Source organism: Capricornis sumatraensis, chromosome X (genome assembly GCF_032405125.1).
Source record: "Capricornis sumatraensis isolate serow.1 chromosome X, serow.2, whole genome shotgun sequence".
NCBI classification, from domain to species: domain Eukaryota; kingdom Metazoa; phylum Chordata; class Mammalia; order Artiodactyla; family Bovidae; genus Capricornis; species Capricornis sumatraensis.
The window spans coordinates 70968848-70985885 of record NC_091092.1 but is presented as its reverse complement, the minus strand read 5'-3'; the positions used below and the strand labels follow the sequence as shown (position 1 = coordinate 70985885).

The 17038-nt window shown below is 35.8% G+C and overlaps 1 protein-coding gene across 1 annotated transcript; it reads right to left on the bottom strand.

Annotated features, from left to right (window-relative positions):
* Nucleotides 1-4190: 4190 nt before the first annotated feature.
* On the bottom strand, nt 4191-13377 carry HMGN5 (high mobility group nucleosome binding domain 5). The gene is made up of 6 exons (XM_068962747.1): nt 13252-13377; nt 11328-11357; nt 10750-10779; nt 10424-10477; nt 7909-8043; nt 4191-5284 (listed from the first exon to the last, which is right to left on the bottom strand). The coding sequence occupies exons 1-6, from the start codon at nt 13264-13266 to the stop codon at nt 4643-4645; spliced, it is 906 nt and encodes a 301-aa protein (XP_068818848.1). The 5' UTR covers nt 13267-13377; the 3' UTR covers nt 4191-4642.
* Between the last annotated feature and the right edge of the window lie 3661 nt (nt 13378-17038).

Genomic DNA, 17038 nt, shown 5'->3' with positions numbered 1-17038 from the left:
GTGATCTTATTTGGTCATTAATCATATTTTATAATACAGTTTACGAGATTAGACTCCAGCTCCGACAGGCCTTTGTTCTATGCTTCCCTTTTCTCGTGGAATTTTTTTTATAGTATTAAAAATGTTCAGCATAAAAATATTAAATATTAGAGGGAAATAGTTTTATTTTATTTTATTTTTGGGGGAAATATTTTTAATTTAATTTTATTTTTTAACACCAAAAACTTTTTGTGTTAGGGTATAGCCAATTAACAATATTGTGATAACTTCAGGCAAACAGTGAAGGGACTCAGCCATACATATACATGTATCAATTCTCCTCAGTGGAAATATTAAATGCAGCCCTTATGCAGCAGATATGACCATGAAGATGTGTATAGATATTCTTTTTCTCCTTGATAGACCAATAAACTGAAACATAGTTTCCCATCTAATTACAATATGATTTTAAAGTTTATTCCTGTTAAAATGTTTTTATTCTGAGGCATGCCGTCAAACTTATGAATAGGGCAAAACCTTTAAAGTAACAACAGAAAAGTTTAGATTAAAGGTTCAGTACTATATACTCAGAAAATCAATTATTGTGATGACTCAATAATATATATTACCAAAAACTTGTGTTTCAAGGCGATACTTAACAAAAGATGCTTTATATTATTAAAGAAACTTCAAGTGTACTTTTTGAACAACTTTTCTCTGTGGGGTTCCCTGAAGATTTTTTATAACCTTGTTTATTGCTCCCCATCTTTAGTAAAGATTGTTCTGTTTTGTAGATTTGCATTTTATATTCACTTTCACTTACAGTCATGGTGTGCTCTCTCTATAAATTAACACTCCCTTACTTCATTCCTCCCTCAAACATGTTACTATTGTTCAATCTTTTAGAAGAGAAATTGTGTGAAGCAAAGTTTTGATGATAAAGGGAAAGCAGTATCCAGTTAAAACATCAAAAATAAAACACAATACCCAAGGAAGAAAATTTACTTTGGTACCAATATTATAGTATGAAGAAATGATTCTCCTGTATGTATGTGTGCTTAGTTGCTCAGTCTTGTTCAACTCTTTGTGACACCATGGACTGTAGCCTGCCAGGCTCCACTGTCCATGGGATTCTCCAGACAAGTATACTGAAGTGGGTTGCCATTTCCTACTCCAAGAGATCTTCCTGACTCAGGTACTGAACCTGCATCTCTTGCGTCTCCAGATTCTTAATCTCCAAACCACCTAGGAAGCTCATCCTCCTGTATGGGCTCTTTATTGTAGTTAATGTTGTAAGGTGAAGGTAGATACCATTCTTCTTTTTGTAGAGGGTATAATTTCACACGAAAAATTAAGATTACTCATTACCACAGTTCTGCCAGTCACCTGGGATGAGTTTTTAAAGAGGAACCCAGGATTGTTATTTTTATTTTAATTTTGGCAATAAAGGGGATCAAGGTGCTTAAAATAGCAAATTCTGTGCTAGAAGTTGAACACATTTTTCGTGGTTGCAGTATCTGGTTAGGAAGTGGGGATCTAGGCAAGTTACCTAGATATTTAACCAGCCCCTTTAAGTTTGTTTTGATTTCTGTAAAATTGTAGTTAGAGTAATTCTGAGACAGGGTAGGAAATGGTGCAGGACCTGCCAGCCTTGGGAAAGATGTAGAGTCAGAAGCCTATGCTTTGAAAGCTGCACTTCTGAATTTATGCATTTTCTTTTTTATTCTTAATATTTGTGAAACCAGGGAAATTAGGCAGGAAAAAAAGACATAAAGACATCCAAGTTGGAAATAAAGAGGTCAAATAATCTCTATTTGCAGATGACATGATTTTATAAACAGAGGAAACTATGAGGAAGCCACAAAATACCTGCTAATTCTAAGTTTAGCAAAATTGCAGATAAGAGATCAATTTTAAAAACTCAGCTGTATTTCTATACACTAGCAGTAAACAATACTAAATTGAAATCAAGAAAACAATTAGTTATAGCTTCAAAAATGATAAAACACTTAGGAATAAATTTGATCAAGGAAGTGCAAAATGTGTACATGAAGAACTATAAATACTGTGGAAAGAAATTGCTCTGTGTGTATAGTTTCACATTTACAAGATGAAAAACTTCTGGAGAACTATTTCATAGCACTATAAATAAACTTAGAACCACTGAACTTTAGATTTAAAAAATGAATAAGATGACAAATTTCACATTATTTGTTTTTTACCTCAATAAAAATACTGCATTATTTTAAAAATAAATTACAGACACCTTAAATAAATGGAAAGACATCCGTGTTCATGGATTGAAAGGAAATTTTGTTAATATGGCAATGTTCTTTAAATTTATTTTCATACTATTATTATCCCTATCAAATTCCAACTGCCTTTTATTTTGTAGAAATGTATGTCATGATTCTAAAACTCATAAAAATTGTAAGGGACTGGGGACAAAGTCGAAGAACATATACTTTCTAATGTCAAAACTTAATATAATGTTATAGTAGTCAAAAGTGTGGTTCTGACATGATGAAAGACATATAGATCAATGGTATAAAATTGAGAGTCCAAAAATAAACCAGTGCACCTATGGTCTATTGATTTTTGAACAGTGCCAGGATCATCCAAAGGGGAAATAGTATTTTCAAGAAATAGTGCTTGCAAATGAATGAATTTGGGATTCTACTTCACACCATACATAAAATTTAATACAAGATGTATCAAAAGCCTAAATGCAAAAGATAAAATTATTGACAACTCCAGATTCTTAGATATGTCACCAATAACAAAAGCAGCAAAAGGAAAAAAATAGATAAATTAGATTTAATAATAAAAAAATCCTTTCTGTGCATCAAAGGATTCTATCAAGAAAGTTAAAAGACAATCCATAGAATGGGGGAAATATTTTGCAAATCATTACCTCTGATAAGGGATTTCTATCTAAAATATATACATGTCTTACAACTTAGTACTAAAAAGACAACCCAAGTAAAAACTGGGTTAAGGGTGTGTTAGACATCTTACTGAAGAAGTTATCCAAATTGCCAAGAAGCACATGAAGATGCTCAACATCATTAGGGAAATGCAAATAAAAATTAACATGATTTTGATCACTCCAAAATCACCTCATTAAGATTTCTATAATAAAAAAGACAGACAATAACAAGGATGTGAAGAAATTAGAACACTCATACATTGCTGGTCAGTATAAAAAATGCTGAAGCCACTTTGGAAAGCTGTCTGGAAGTTTCCCAAAAAGTTAAAGACTTACTATATAGTTCAGTGGTTCTACTCCTAGCTATATAACTAGGAGAAAGGAAAACATACACGTACACAAAAGCTTGTACACAAATGTTCATAGCATTATTTATAATTGATAAAACAGGAACAACTCAAAAATTCAACAAACAATGTAGTGTTTCAATGCAATATAATATTATTCATCCATAAAAGAAATGTAGTAATGATACACGCTACAACATGGATGAATCTGAACAATTATTCTAAGAAAAGAAGCCAGACACAAAAGGCCATGTATTGCATGATTCCATTTCTATGAAGTATCCAGAATAGGCAAACACATAGATACAGAAAGCAAATTAGTTGCCAGGGCCCAGTGGTGGGACTGGTTGAGGGGAATGGACAGAGACATCTACTGGTACTTTCTTGTTTTGGTGATGAAAATATCATGGGATTAGATAGTGGATAGTGATAGTGGTTGCACAACATTGTGAATATACTAAAACCATAGAATCATGCATTCTGAAATGGTTGAAATGGTGAATTTTATGCTTATTTTATCTCAGTGCAAATTTTTTTTTTACTTTCTTTTTTTTATTTTATATATGGTTTTTATTTAATAATACTGTACAGTATAAATCATTAAATATTCTAAACTATAATTTTATTACAATTACTTTTTTTAATATTCATTGCTTTGCTTTTTTATTTTTTTTTATTTTTTTAAATTTTAAAATCTTTAATTCTTACATGTGCAAATTTTAAAAAATATTTTCATGAACATCACAATAGAAAAAAAAAGCATTATAATATTTCACTAACTGCAATTTGGAGATATAACAAACTACAATCATCTTTGAAGATAATTTTTATTAAGATAAATCCAATAAAATGTTGTGAATACACATATTATCAGAACTTCCATTCTGAAATAAACATTTGTATTTCTTTTAAAAATGGAATTTCAATTGCATTTTTCCCAAGTAATATCACAGTTATATTTGGTAAAGATAATTCTTACTCTTACCATTACATGAAAACAGTTCACTTTCTTTATAAAAACAACCTAGAGAACCACAAGAATTTTTGAGGAAATTCTTTTGGGATCTCTCCACTTTGTGAAATTATCACATACAGGAGTAAAATTAAAATTCAAAGATTTAACATATAAATTACAGAAAAGGGTATTCACTGACAAAGTTGAAGGCATATTTTTTCTATATATTCCACCATTATAATTACAAAGTTTATAGATAATAATTCAATGTTAGGAAATTTGTGACTAATCAACAGTATGAAGATGTTTTGAAACTAAATTGATGTTAAAGAAAAGCTGTGTCTATAAAATATTTGATAAAAATATTCATCTCTATTAACATTATAACATAGAGGTACATATTACCAAACTATGAAACCATATAGGGCAGCTTTAAGCAATACTCTGAGACTCTTCTTTTTCGACCTCTTCTCTTTTGGTTATTTTTCCAATTTCAGTCTTGCTTTCATCTTTTACATCTCCTCCATCTTCTTTTCCATTTTCTTTCTCTTTTCCTTCTTTCTTTTTTTCATCTTCCTTCTCATTTCCACCATCATCCCTTTTTCTATCTTCATCCTTTTTTCCAGCTTCTCCCATTTTTCCATCTCTTTTATCTCTTCCATCTTCAGATTCTTTGCCATCTTCTCCTTTCCCTTTCCCATCTTCATTCTCTTTTTTCTCTCTTTTTTCTTTTTCATCTTTTTCCTCTTTACCATCTTCTCCTTTTCCTTTTCTATCTTTACCCTCTTTTCCATCTCCAGTTTCTTTCTTGTCTTCTTCCTCTTTTCCATCTTCTTCTTTCTCTTTTCTCCCCTCATCTTTTTTTTCAGCTTCTTTCCCTTTTCCATCTTTGTCCTCCTCTACATCTTTTCCTTTCACTTCTTCCTTATTTTGATATCCATCTCCTTTTTGATCTTCTTTTTGATCTTCTTTTCCATCTTTTGCCACTGCCTCTTTCTTTTCTTCTCCTTCTTCTTTGATATCTTCAATTTTTTCTTCTTTTATTTCCTCTATTTCTCTTTCAGGAACTGGTGCCTATAATGAATATCAAACAAAAAACAAGATTATATTTGTAAATATGGAGCCAAGACAGAATTATAGCTATTATTAAATAAAGTACTTTCCCTGTGGAAAAGGCCTCCTAAAAAACATGTCATAAGGAAGTATTATATGAAATAGGATTAATTAAAGTATCTCTACATAATCATGCACAAATAGATATTTGGAACAATAAATTTGGAAAAACCTATTAATATAAATAATTTTCATTACAAATATGAGGAAACAGAGTAAATACAGAAAAAAATAACATATTCTCTATCAATAATTCTCAATGAGTAGTATACACATATACAAAATATATTGAAGAAATAATACATTTTATTTCTATATTGGTGATATTTAGGTTTACTTTGTAAAAAGTTAGTTGAAAAGACTTTTACCAGATATCATAGGATCAGTTACAAAAGATTTTCCCTATATGCACAGGTTTGATTTATAGATTTGGCATTAAACCCCATTTTAACTGTTTTAACTATAATACTGAAAAATGTGATAAGATAAATATGCAAAGTAAGATCTATTGGAAACATAAACATACTGATCTCCTTTGCAATCTGAAGAGGGAAAAAGACTCATATGATCTCGAAAAGGGATTTACAAATAGCCCATGTACTGACAAAAGGAATAGAGGATCAGTCTATATTTAATAGGACAGTCATTAGATTATCAAGATCACTGTCATTGTTCTATTAATATCAGTGCTAACCCACTGCTCCCATACCCATTACTGAAAATTCTCAAATATTAAATTCATTTTATTTCTTTTTCTCTTATTTACCACTATATTATATGCTGTATACAGAATGTATGTGTCCCTCAAAATTCATATGATGAAACCTAATTTCCAATCTGATGGTATTTGGAGGTGAGGTCAATGGGAGGTGATTTGGTTATGAGGGTAGAGCCCTAATAAAAGGGATTTATGTCCTTATAAAAGAGGCCCCAGAGAGCTCTCTCACCCTTTCTATGGTGTCAGGACACAGCAAGAAGATTGCCATCCACAGACTAGGAAGCAGGTCCTCTGTTCATTTCAATTCAGTTAAGTCACTCAGTTGTGTCTGACTCTTTGCGACCCCATGAACCGCAGCAAGCCAGGCTTCCCTGTCCATCACCAACTCCTGGAGGTTACCTAAAATCATGTCCATTGAATCAGTGATACCATCCAACCATTTCATCCTCTGTTGTCCCCTTCTCCTCCTGCCTTCAATCTTTCCCAGCATCAGGGTCTTTTCAAATGAGTCAGCACTTCGCATCAGGTGGCCAAATTATTGGAATTTCAGCTTCAACGTCAGTCCTTCCAATGAACACCCAGGACTGATCTCCTTTAGGATGGACTGGTTGCATATCCTTAGAGTCCAAAGGGCCCCAAGAGTCTTCTCCAAAACCACAGTTTAAAAGCATCAATTCTTCAGTGCTCAGCTTTCCTTATAGTCCAAATCTCACATCCATACATGACCACTGGAAAAACTATAGCCTTGATTAGATGGACCTTTGTTGACAAAGTAATGTCTGTGCTTTTCAGTATGCAATCTAGCTTGGTTATAACTTTCCTTCCAAGGGGTAAGAGTCATAATTTCATGGCTGCAGTCACCATCTGCAGTAATTTTGGAGCCCCCTAAAATAAAGTCAGCCACTGTTTCCACTGTTTTGCCATCTATTTGCCATGAAGCGATGGGACCGTACACCATGATCTTCGTTTTCTGAATGTTGAGCTTTAAGCCAACTTTTTCACTCTCCTCTTTCACTTTCATCAAGAGGCTCTTTAGTTCTTCTTCACTTTCTGCAATAAGGGTGGTGTTTAGTTCTTCTTCACTTTCTGCAATAAGGGTGGTGTCATCTGCATATCTGAGGTTATTGATATTTCTCCCAGCAGTCTTGATTCCAGCTAGTGCTTCTTCCAGCCCAGCATTTCTCATGATGTACTCTGAATATAAGTTAAATAGGTATGGTGACAATATACAGCCTTGACATACTCCTTTTCCTATTTGGAACCAGTCTGTTGTTCCATGCCCAGTTCTAACTGTTGCTTCCTGACATGCATACAGATTTCTCAAGAGGCAGGTCAGGTGGTCTGGTATTCCCATCTCTTGAAGAATTTTCCATAGTTTATTGTGATCCACAGGTCAAAGGCTTTGGCATAGTCAATAAAGCAGAAATAGATGTTTTTCTGGAACTCTCTTGCTTTCTCAATCCAGCAGATGTTGGCAATTTGACCTCTGGTTCCTCTGCCTTTTCTAAAACCAGCTTGAACATCTGGAAGTTCACAGTTCACCTACTGTTGAAGCCTGGCTTGGAGAATTTTGAGCATTATTTTACTAGCGTGTGAGATGAGTGCAACTGTGCAGGTCCTCAGCAGATACCAAAAATGTTGGTACCTTGATCTTGGACTTCTCAGCCTTTAGAACTAAAGGAGAAATAAATTTCTGCTGTTTATAAGCCACCCAGTCTGTGGTATTTTGTTACAGCAGGCTGAACAGACTAAGACACTATGGAGACATACTCATTTAATGTTTCTCAACTTTTAAACTACAAGGCAAACAAGATTTCTTTTAGTTGAACCCATTGTTAAACTTTCAAATGGACAAATTTGAATATACCTCTATAATTTTGGCCCCTCCATTTTCAGTAGTTTCATTTTTGTATTCTTTAACAACTTCTTTCTTGGTTTCCGCTATGGTTTTGGCACTTGCATCTGTGTTTTTTCCCATCATATCATTTTTGGTCTTCATTTTCTGTCCAGCAACACAAAACAATAAAAAGATAAATACACAATTTAATTGGTATGTTGATTAAATGGCACAATTATTTTACCAAGTGTTGTAACAGTTTATGGAAAAGCTTTAAAATACTTTCAGTGTCATTATAAACTTGAAATGGCATTAAAATGAATACTATTCCTCTTATATAAATCAAAGTTTCTCTCAGATGAAAGCAACAAGTTAGAATGCTGACCAGTAGCTACTCAGGGCCAATTGCCAGCATCAGATTAAAATTTGATAAATTAATTATCTTTTATTAGAGGGGACCAGTTTATCCCTGTGATGTCTATTAATTAGCAACATGGTTTTTGATTGCAGAGCCTCCATTGGTAATAATTATGAATAATACTAAGTTAGGGATAGCACCAATTTAAATACATTTAAAAGAGATAACTTGGGGATATTAGTGATTTGAGTCATGATTTGTTTGCAAGAAAGCTCTTTGCCCTAAGTGTGTATGTGGTAGAAAGAACACTGGATTAAGGGGCCAGCAAACATGTGTTTTAAATCTGGATCTCTTTTTTGCTTGATGTGACTTTGAGCAAAAGCATAAATTTCTCTGTGTTTATTTTTTTAAATGTAAGAGAGAGTAATACCACCTACCTACCAGGATGTTGTAAGAAGCAAATGATAAAATATATGTGAAATTACATTGGAAACTGCGAAATGCAATGTAGATATATTATTATCCTTTTAACACATGAGAAACTGAGAGCCAAGGAGGGTGAAGTGTTTTTATATTATGTTTTATTCTAGCATTTTTTTAAAAGAAGAAATGAACAGTGTTTACTATTTTAACAACTTGTAAATTGAGTATTTAATTTTATGAATAGTGACCTTGAAATGTGAAATAGAGAAAAACCAAATAGAAACTTTCTCTTCTGTTGTCATTTACTGTGATTAATAAAACTATCACCATAGTTTTAGCAACGTCTTTTAATCAAGGATTTTAAAGCATTTTCAATCACTAAATTATGGGATTAGGTGATTTCTAACGTTTCTGCTAGCCTTAATGTTTTATGATGTTAAGAATTCAACCCAAAGCCAGTGCTCTATGACAACCCAGAGGGGTGAGATGGGGACGGAGAGGGGTTAAGAGGGAGGGGACATATATCATATGTATACCTATGGCTGATTCATGTTAATGTATGGCAGAAAACAACACTATATCATAATGTAATTGTCCTCCAATAAAAAATTAAATTAAAGAATTCCACCTATCCTTAAAACATCAACAATGCCTCAATAAAGAATTCTAAAAAGAAATAAAATCATATTGTATTCACAAACATTTACATGTAAATAAAGGTAAATATAGGGGGAAAAGTAAGCTTAATATTGAGGCTATCTCTATTTTTAATATTTTTCTAACCACAACACCAGAGCATAGGAGCCTATATAAAATCAATTGTGTGCATTTGAAAATAATGTATGTGAAAGCACTTTGCAAATTGTTCAGTATTATCAAACGTTGCTGCTACTGCTGCTAAGTCGCTTCAGTCATGTCTGACTTTGTGCAACCCCATAGACGACAGCCTACCAGGCTCCGCCGTCCCTGGGATTCTCCAGGCAAGAACACTGGAGTGGGTTGCCATTTCCTTCTCCAGTGCATGAAAATGAAAAGTGAAAGTGAGGTCTCTCAGTCGTGTCCCACTGAGCGACCCCATGGACTTTAGCCTACCAGGCTTTTCCGTCCATGGGATTTTCCAGGCAAGAGTACTGGAGTGGCATGCCATCACCTTCTCCGATTATCAAACGTTAGTTACTATTATTATCACAAAACATTACTTTGGTTACTACAGTTTATACCTTGTGTTTTCCCAGGAATATTGGTATTGTAACTGTATGAATTCAAAAGCATGTACATTTTATGGCCCTATTGAACTACATTTTTATTTTGTCTCGTCCTAGGGAAAATGTCAATACACAGTAGAAAACCACAGAACACAAACAAATACTTCCTACTCAAAGGGCTGACATGTACCATATGGTATGATGTATAATGTAATATGGGGTTTCCCTGGTGGTTTAGTGGTAAAGTATCTGCCCGATGATGTTGGAGAGGCAGGTTTGATCCGTAGGTTGGGAAGATCCCCTGGAGAAGCAAATGGCAATCCACTCCAGTATTCTTGCCTGGGAAATCCCATGGATAGAGGAGCCTGGCGAGCTACAGCCCATGGTGTTGCAAAATAGTCGGACACGACTTAGCAACCAAATCACAACAATAACAAATAATGTAATATATGACTAACTGAAATGAAAACAAAGCAAAATTATCAACTTGTATGCCTTTCCAAAAAACTATTTCTGAAGAAAAGCAAGTTTCTCTCAATATTGCTTGCTGAATATTTACCCTTGGAGTTGATGTTCTTTTGGGCTTCAAATCTGGTATAATGGGCACAGGCAACTGCAAAAAAAAAAAAAGTGCAAATCATGGGGGAAGAGAGAGAAGACATCATAACTGAAGAAATATCACTAACTGAAATTCAACTTTGTTATTAAAATAAATGAGTGTAGTTCAAACTGAAAACTAGGACAAAAATATTTCCTTGGTGAGAAAGTTTTTCTTAAAACATCAAAAATAAATCTTGTATTAAATGATTAACACATTCCAGAATCCACTGAAGTCTAAAATTATATTTTACAATAAATGGGCAAAGTTTTATAAAGACTACTTACAGCAGACAGTCTGGCTGATCTTCTCTTTGGCTATAAGTTAAAAATAATTATCAGTTAAGAAAATTATGGATACACAAAACTAGAAATATTTATATTGTGGTGAAAATATTTAGTGTAACACTATACATATGTTGTCACTAAGAAGGATTGTGAGCTTGATTAGAAAGTATCATTGAACTAATAAAAATATAAGTTTTGATTTTTCCCTTCTCTGGACCCTTCATATGCTTAAGAAAAAAATTCCAAATTAAATTGCAATTGCTAGGCTAAATCAACACAATGGCTAATAACAGTATATTTAGAAATGAAAATATAGCTCTTTCTTGGAAATCAACAAAGCAATTCTTTAGTTAAAAGGAAGAAACTCTCTCCAGATCTTAAACACAATACCATCCTAAGTCCCAAGAAGTTTGGAGTTTTCAATACCTACTATTTCTGAGAGAGACCACTGGCATGCCATATTGGTACTCATATGGTACAAATACACTAAGAAGCATTTAAGTTTTAGTTGCTTATGTTTAAATTTTAAAGAACAAGTGAATTTTTTTCAGACAGACTCTAAAACTAAAGAAACTCACCTCTTGCTTCATATCACCTTGACCTGCAGCCTATACAGAGGAGAAAACCACACAGAAATAAGGTCATTGATATAAATGTATAGATCTGAAAATATTGCCTATAGATTGCAATCTGGAATATAACAGCTTATGACTTTTTCCTGAATTTCTGCTCAAGTAGCCACCCGTTATTGCCTAGTAGCATGCTGTCTACTAACGGGCAAATGTACACCAAGATGCAAATGAATTCCCAAGACATGTTTATATAACTGATAGTCAATTTCATCCTTTTGTATAAACTGTATCTCCTAAAAACAAATTTTAATTTTAAAATCCACCTGTTGTAGCCCATGTTAAAGCCAAAGAGGATGAGAGAGGGCGAGCAGAATGAAGGGCGGAGCTTCATGCAATTTCCCCGTCTGTTTAGCCTCATGCTTGAGATGTAATTGTACTTATCTGACGCTCCCTTATCGCCTCCAAGTTCTGCAGACAAGAACTACAATCCCCACAATGCTTTGCGGCGGCGGGGGTTTACCTCTTTGTTACAACGTCAGCGCGTTTTATTGAGAAGCCGGCTGCGGATTTTAAAACTTCCCGCCACTACCTGCTACAAGGTTGCTGTCAGTTTTGTAAAATCGCAAGATCCATTGCACAAGCCTAGAAAAGCGCAGCGGCGGGAATCACAGAAAGGGGGTTGCTGATTAGAAACCATTGCTTTCTGTCTTTTTAGACTGGAAATTACTAAGCTATTGCACGAGTCATACAGCCTCAGAGCACCAGGGAATTTCAGTCTTATTCCTATTTCTAAAAATAGGGAAGACAAACGAATAGAGAGGAATAATACTTTAAAAAATCATAACGCCTTACAATAGCACAGTATTTTACAATTTTATCAAGCAACAAAACAGCGATCGATTTCACTTCTAAGGGGCCCCGCTCCTCAACAAACAAACAAACAAACAAACAAATCAACACCGAGTGTGAATTTCTTTCTTGTCCAAGAGAGAAGTCATGATTTTTTAAGTGGAGTCGCTAAGAGTTGGACACGACTTCACTTTCACTTTTCACTTTCATGCATTGGAGGAGGAAATGACAACCCACTCCAGTATTCTTGCCTGGAGAATCCCAGGGACAGAGGAGCCTAGTGGGCTGCCGTCTATGGGGTCGTAGAGAGTCAGACACGACTGAAGCGACTTAGCAGCAGCAGCGACAGCAGCCCTTGAATAGCCCCTATCAATTCTTCGTGTCTAAAGTGAGCAAATCCACGCTACCCCAAGATCAGCAATAGTTTATCTGACGCATTCGTCTTATCATTCTTCCACCTTTAGACAGTGAGCTTGGAGAGTCTCAGACCTCTCGGGCCTAAAGTTGCTATTACAACGGTGAATCTTTACCTTCTCCAGGACAGTTTGAAGTCTGCGCCGCCTAATGGCGCAGGATTACCACTGCAAAGCCATCTGGCTTGACAAGAAGTGGAGGAGGGAAAAAAAAAGGAAAAGAAAACGGGAAGAACAAAGGCAAATAAATATGGGAGAAAGCCATGGCCTTCGTTCACCCAAATGGGACGGTTCCCGGAGGAAATCTGGAGGCTGAGGAGGAAATTAGTGCCTGAAAGTGTGGTTGGGAGAAGAGTTCTCCAATAGGGTAAGCGGAGGAAAGGGGGTGGGGTAGGAAGCGACAGCACAGCGCTATGGCTGTTTGTAATTCAGCACGGAGACACCTCTCAAGCGATTCTTTCCCTTAAACAAAACAAGCCAAAAAGTGAACTACTAGTTGCGTGAAAGACCATCCTCAACCTTGTATTAACCGATATTTGCCCTTCCCTCCCCTTAGGCACCTCACAAAATCGAACTAGAAGTCAAAATGCTTTTTAAAAAAGTCTCTGCCGATTAGGAACTATGTATTTCAGTCGCTAATACCCCTTCTATCTTCCTATTTCACTTACCTTTCTTTTGGGCATTGTTGCAGCTCTCTATAGATCTTAGCAGTCAGCAGAAAAAAAGCCGAGAGCAGTCTCTACACGACCGCTCAGAGAGCAACTGAGTTTTCAATGAACTAATTAAAGTACGACCTGTACTTGCCTTCCAAAAAAAAAAAAAAAACCTCTCGTTATTGGCAACATTAAACGCACCAAGACACAACCAAGCTACGTGAATGGTTAGCAGAGTGGGAGCCAAATTGGAGTGACAGGCTGGCAGACCAATAAGAGGAGTGACCAGCCCAGGGGGCGTGGCTCACGGACTCGAAGCCCTCGAAGGCTGCCTGCTCCTACTGCTGGAGGGTTAGAGGAGGACCTTGACTTAGTGGACTCAAAGGTCTGAAGCATAAATCTGGCGGGAAAGCTGGGATTGTCCTTATCGGTTCTCTTTTCTTTTTCTTTTTCCTTTATATAGTTGTAACAGGAGAAAGTCACTACACTTGCTTTCTCCACGGTCTCCAAAAGTTTCTTCCTGGAAGGAAAGTGCTTTTCAGACAGGACTGGGCCTAGGCTCCAATCTTTCCATTCTACCTTTGGCAGGAGGATGTAGATGACATGAGAGGAGTACTCTTTCAGAAAGTAGAAAAGAGTGGAGCTGTTTCTCAGGTTGTGGAGACTGCGCCACACCAGAATTGTGGTCCTGGCAGGATCAGGGTGCCAAAACGGGGCATCTTTTGCAGATGGAGAACCTCAAAACTTGGAAATGTAAGAGCAAGGAGAACCTGAAGGTGGGGACATCTGATAGATACCACTATCCCAACTTGGTGGGAGTTCACTAAGAATTCAGTGATCCTCTGTGTGAGGTAATAAAGACTATCTAAAGGAAAAAGGCTGATACAGTGGATTATGAATCCAAAGGTGGCATTTAGAGAAGGAACTCTGGAAGATACCATACATGAAAGTATTTAGGGCACAGAGCCTGGACTAGGATAAAGCAATTAAAGCACTCATTTCTGGTGCAAATTTAAGGATGCACCCCAGACTCAGGAGATTAGGATGAGGCCATTGAGGTGAGTCATCAAGGGTAGAGTGCATGTGTTCTAAGTCGTTTCAGTCTTGTCTGACTCTTTCCGACCCTATGGACTGTAGCCTGCCAGGCTTCTCTGTCCATGGGATTCTCCAGGCAAGAATACTGGAGTTGATTCCCATACCCTCCTCCAAGGGATCTTCCTGACCCAGGGATGTAACCTGCATTGGGAAGCGAGTTCTTTACCACTAGCGCCACTTGGGAAGCCCCACAAGTGTAAGGTAGGATCTTGTTTTTATTTAAAATTGATATTTTGTTTATCATAGAATTAAAAAAAAAACTTTAATTAGCTCTTTAAAGTAGTGCATTCAATATTTATCTTTATTATTGAGTTTTGGGGTGCCCCTTATAATTTGTGCCTGAGTGCCCCCTAACTTCACCCTAGTCCTAGTTATCTTTAGGTGGCTTTCTACTCTAAAAGAGGCTTTGATTTGCTTTCCAAAGGTAGTTAGTGAGCCCTAAAGTTTGTTAGAATGGGGGTGCAGATTGGTGAATAAGGTCCTTGAAGATAATAATGGGCAAAAATGTAGGATTTTGAACCAGTTTCTCAGAATGTCTTGGTTTGGACTGTGCAGAAAGCTGAGCACCGAAGAATTGATGCTTTTGAACTGTGGTGTTGGAGAAGACTCTTGAGAGTCCCTTGGACTGCAAGGAGATCCAACCAGTCCATTCGGTCCTGGGTGTTGTTTGGAAGGAATGATGCTAAAGCTGAAACTCCAGTACTTTGGCCACCTCATGTGAAGCATTGACTCATTGGAAAAGACTCTGATGCTGGGAGGGATTGGGGGCAGGAGGAGAAGGGGACGACCGAGGATGAGATGGCGGGATGGCATTACTGACTCGATGGATGTGAGTTTGAGTGAACTCCAGGAGATGGTGATGGACAGGGAGGCCTGGCGTGCTGCAATTCATGGGGTCGCAAAGTCGGACACGACTGAGCGACTGAACTGAACTTAACTGAATTGGGTTAACAGCTGATATTCCTAGGCTGAAAGGTTGATCAAAAAAGGAAATAAACCTTTTGAACAGTTACTTAAAAGAAGAAATCCATTTGTGTTCATGTGGATTAAAAATTAGAATCATCAGTTTAAAAAAGAAATATTCATAGCTGCTATAGAATATCAAACAATCCCTTCAAACTAAAATACAGTCTGAGAAGAACTGATCATTTTACCATTTCCCATTCTTCCCCAGCACCTACAGTGTGGAATTAAACAGATCAGGTAGTAAAGACTGACTGCAGCTCAGTTTCTCTCCTTCAACCTCAATGTGTTCTGATTCAAGTAGGTAAATCAGAAAAACATTTAAATTTCTTCCTTTTCCCACAGTTACTGGGATCATCCCTAGATTCTCTGGATGCTTCTTTTTTCTTTTTCTTTTTTAAAATATTTATTTATTTTAATTGGAGGCTAATTACTTTACAATATTGCAGTGGTTTCTGGTGAAGGCATTTTTGGGTGAACTTAGATATGTTTCAGTCATTTTATTTACCAAAAGTTAGAAAGTAACACAAAATTTGGATTCAATATAAGGATTGCTTCATAAGGATAAGGAGAAGCATGAAAGGAATAAAAAATGTGTCAACACTGGAACACATTCAACAAATTTGCATTTAGCATTATTTTGTGAGTTGGATTTTGTGTTTATGGACTAGCCTATGAAACTATAAAACTCTGAGGTATGCAAAGTTGCATCACGGTTTCTGCCCTTAAAAATTTAGGAGAAAGCAAGCAGATGCACACATATTTATAAATAAAAAAGTTGCTTGTATCATGTGAGTTGTACAATCTAAATTTAATAATAAAACAGAAGGAAACTATCATTTAGGACTGAGATCATTGGATAATTTTTTTGTTGAGGAGGTAGTATTTGACTTGGCTCTGAACTATTGGATAAACTGTTACAGTAAATGCAGAGGCAGGAAAACTGTGTGTTTGTTTGGGGAACAGAATGCCTAGTCCAAGTGAACTGAAACAAAAGATCATGAGGAATCTTGGGAGGCAAGGCTTAGTTTGAATGCAAAGGAAAAGTGTGCAGGTCAGTGGACTCTAAGATTCCTCTTAAGTTTGTCAGCAATTTTTCTTCTTGGTCAATTTCCCTTTCTTCTGGTCTAACCTGTTGCATCTGTGGTTTGTATCTTATCCGATTGAAAAAATAGTCATGCATGCATAAGTAAATTTTCTAAGGTTGAAATATTTCTCTAATTTCTGAACACCACCCTCATGTTCTTCTTTTCAATCATTAACTGTGATAGTCTTTTGTAGAAACCAATCTGTCCAAGGCTTTTTTCCCTTTGCTATATTATTACCTCCAATTGCAGCCCTATTCTCTTATACCTTTGCTTATCAAATGTCTATCAAATAGTTCAGACCCAAGTAAAATTACCACTTCTTTGACAAAAGTCTTCTCCAGTCATTTCAGTCCTAAAAGATTCTACCTTCTTGTTAAACTATAGACTTTAAATTATATCACTCATATGACTCAAGCAAGTTTTGATATTTTCCACCAACCACTATCATACAACTTCATATTGACTTAAAATTGTATATACTTATTTTTCCTTGCATAAATATTTTGTAAGCACTCTGCACTCTCTCTCTGTGTGTGTGTATATATATATATATATATACACACATATATGCTGTAGAATTCCTTAACTTTAAAACTATTTTTTCTAAAATTGAGAAATTATTCCTTAAGTAAATTTTTTTTAAGTGAAAGTTGCTC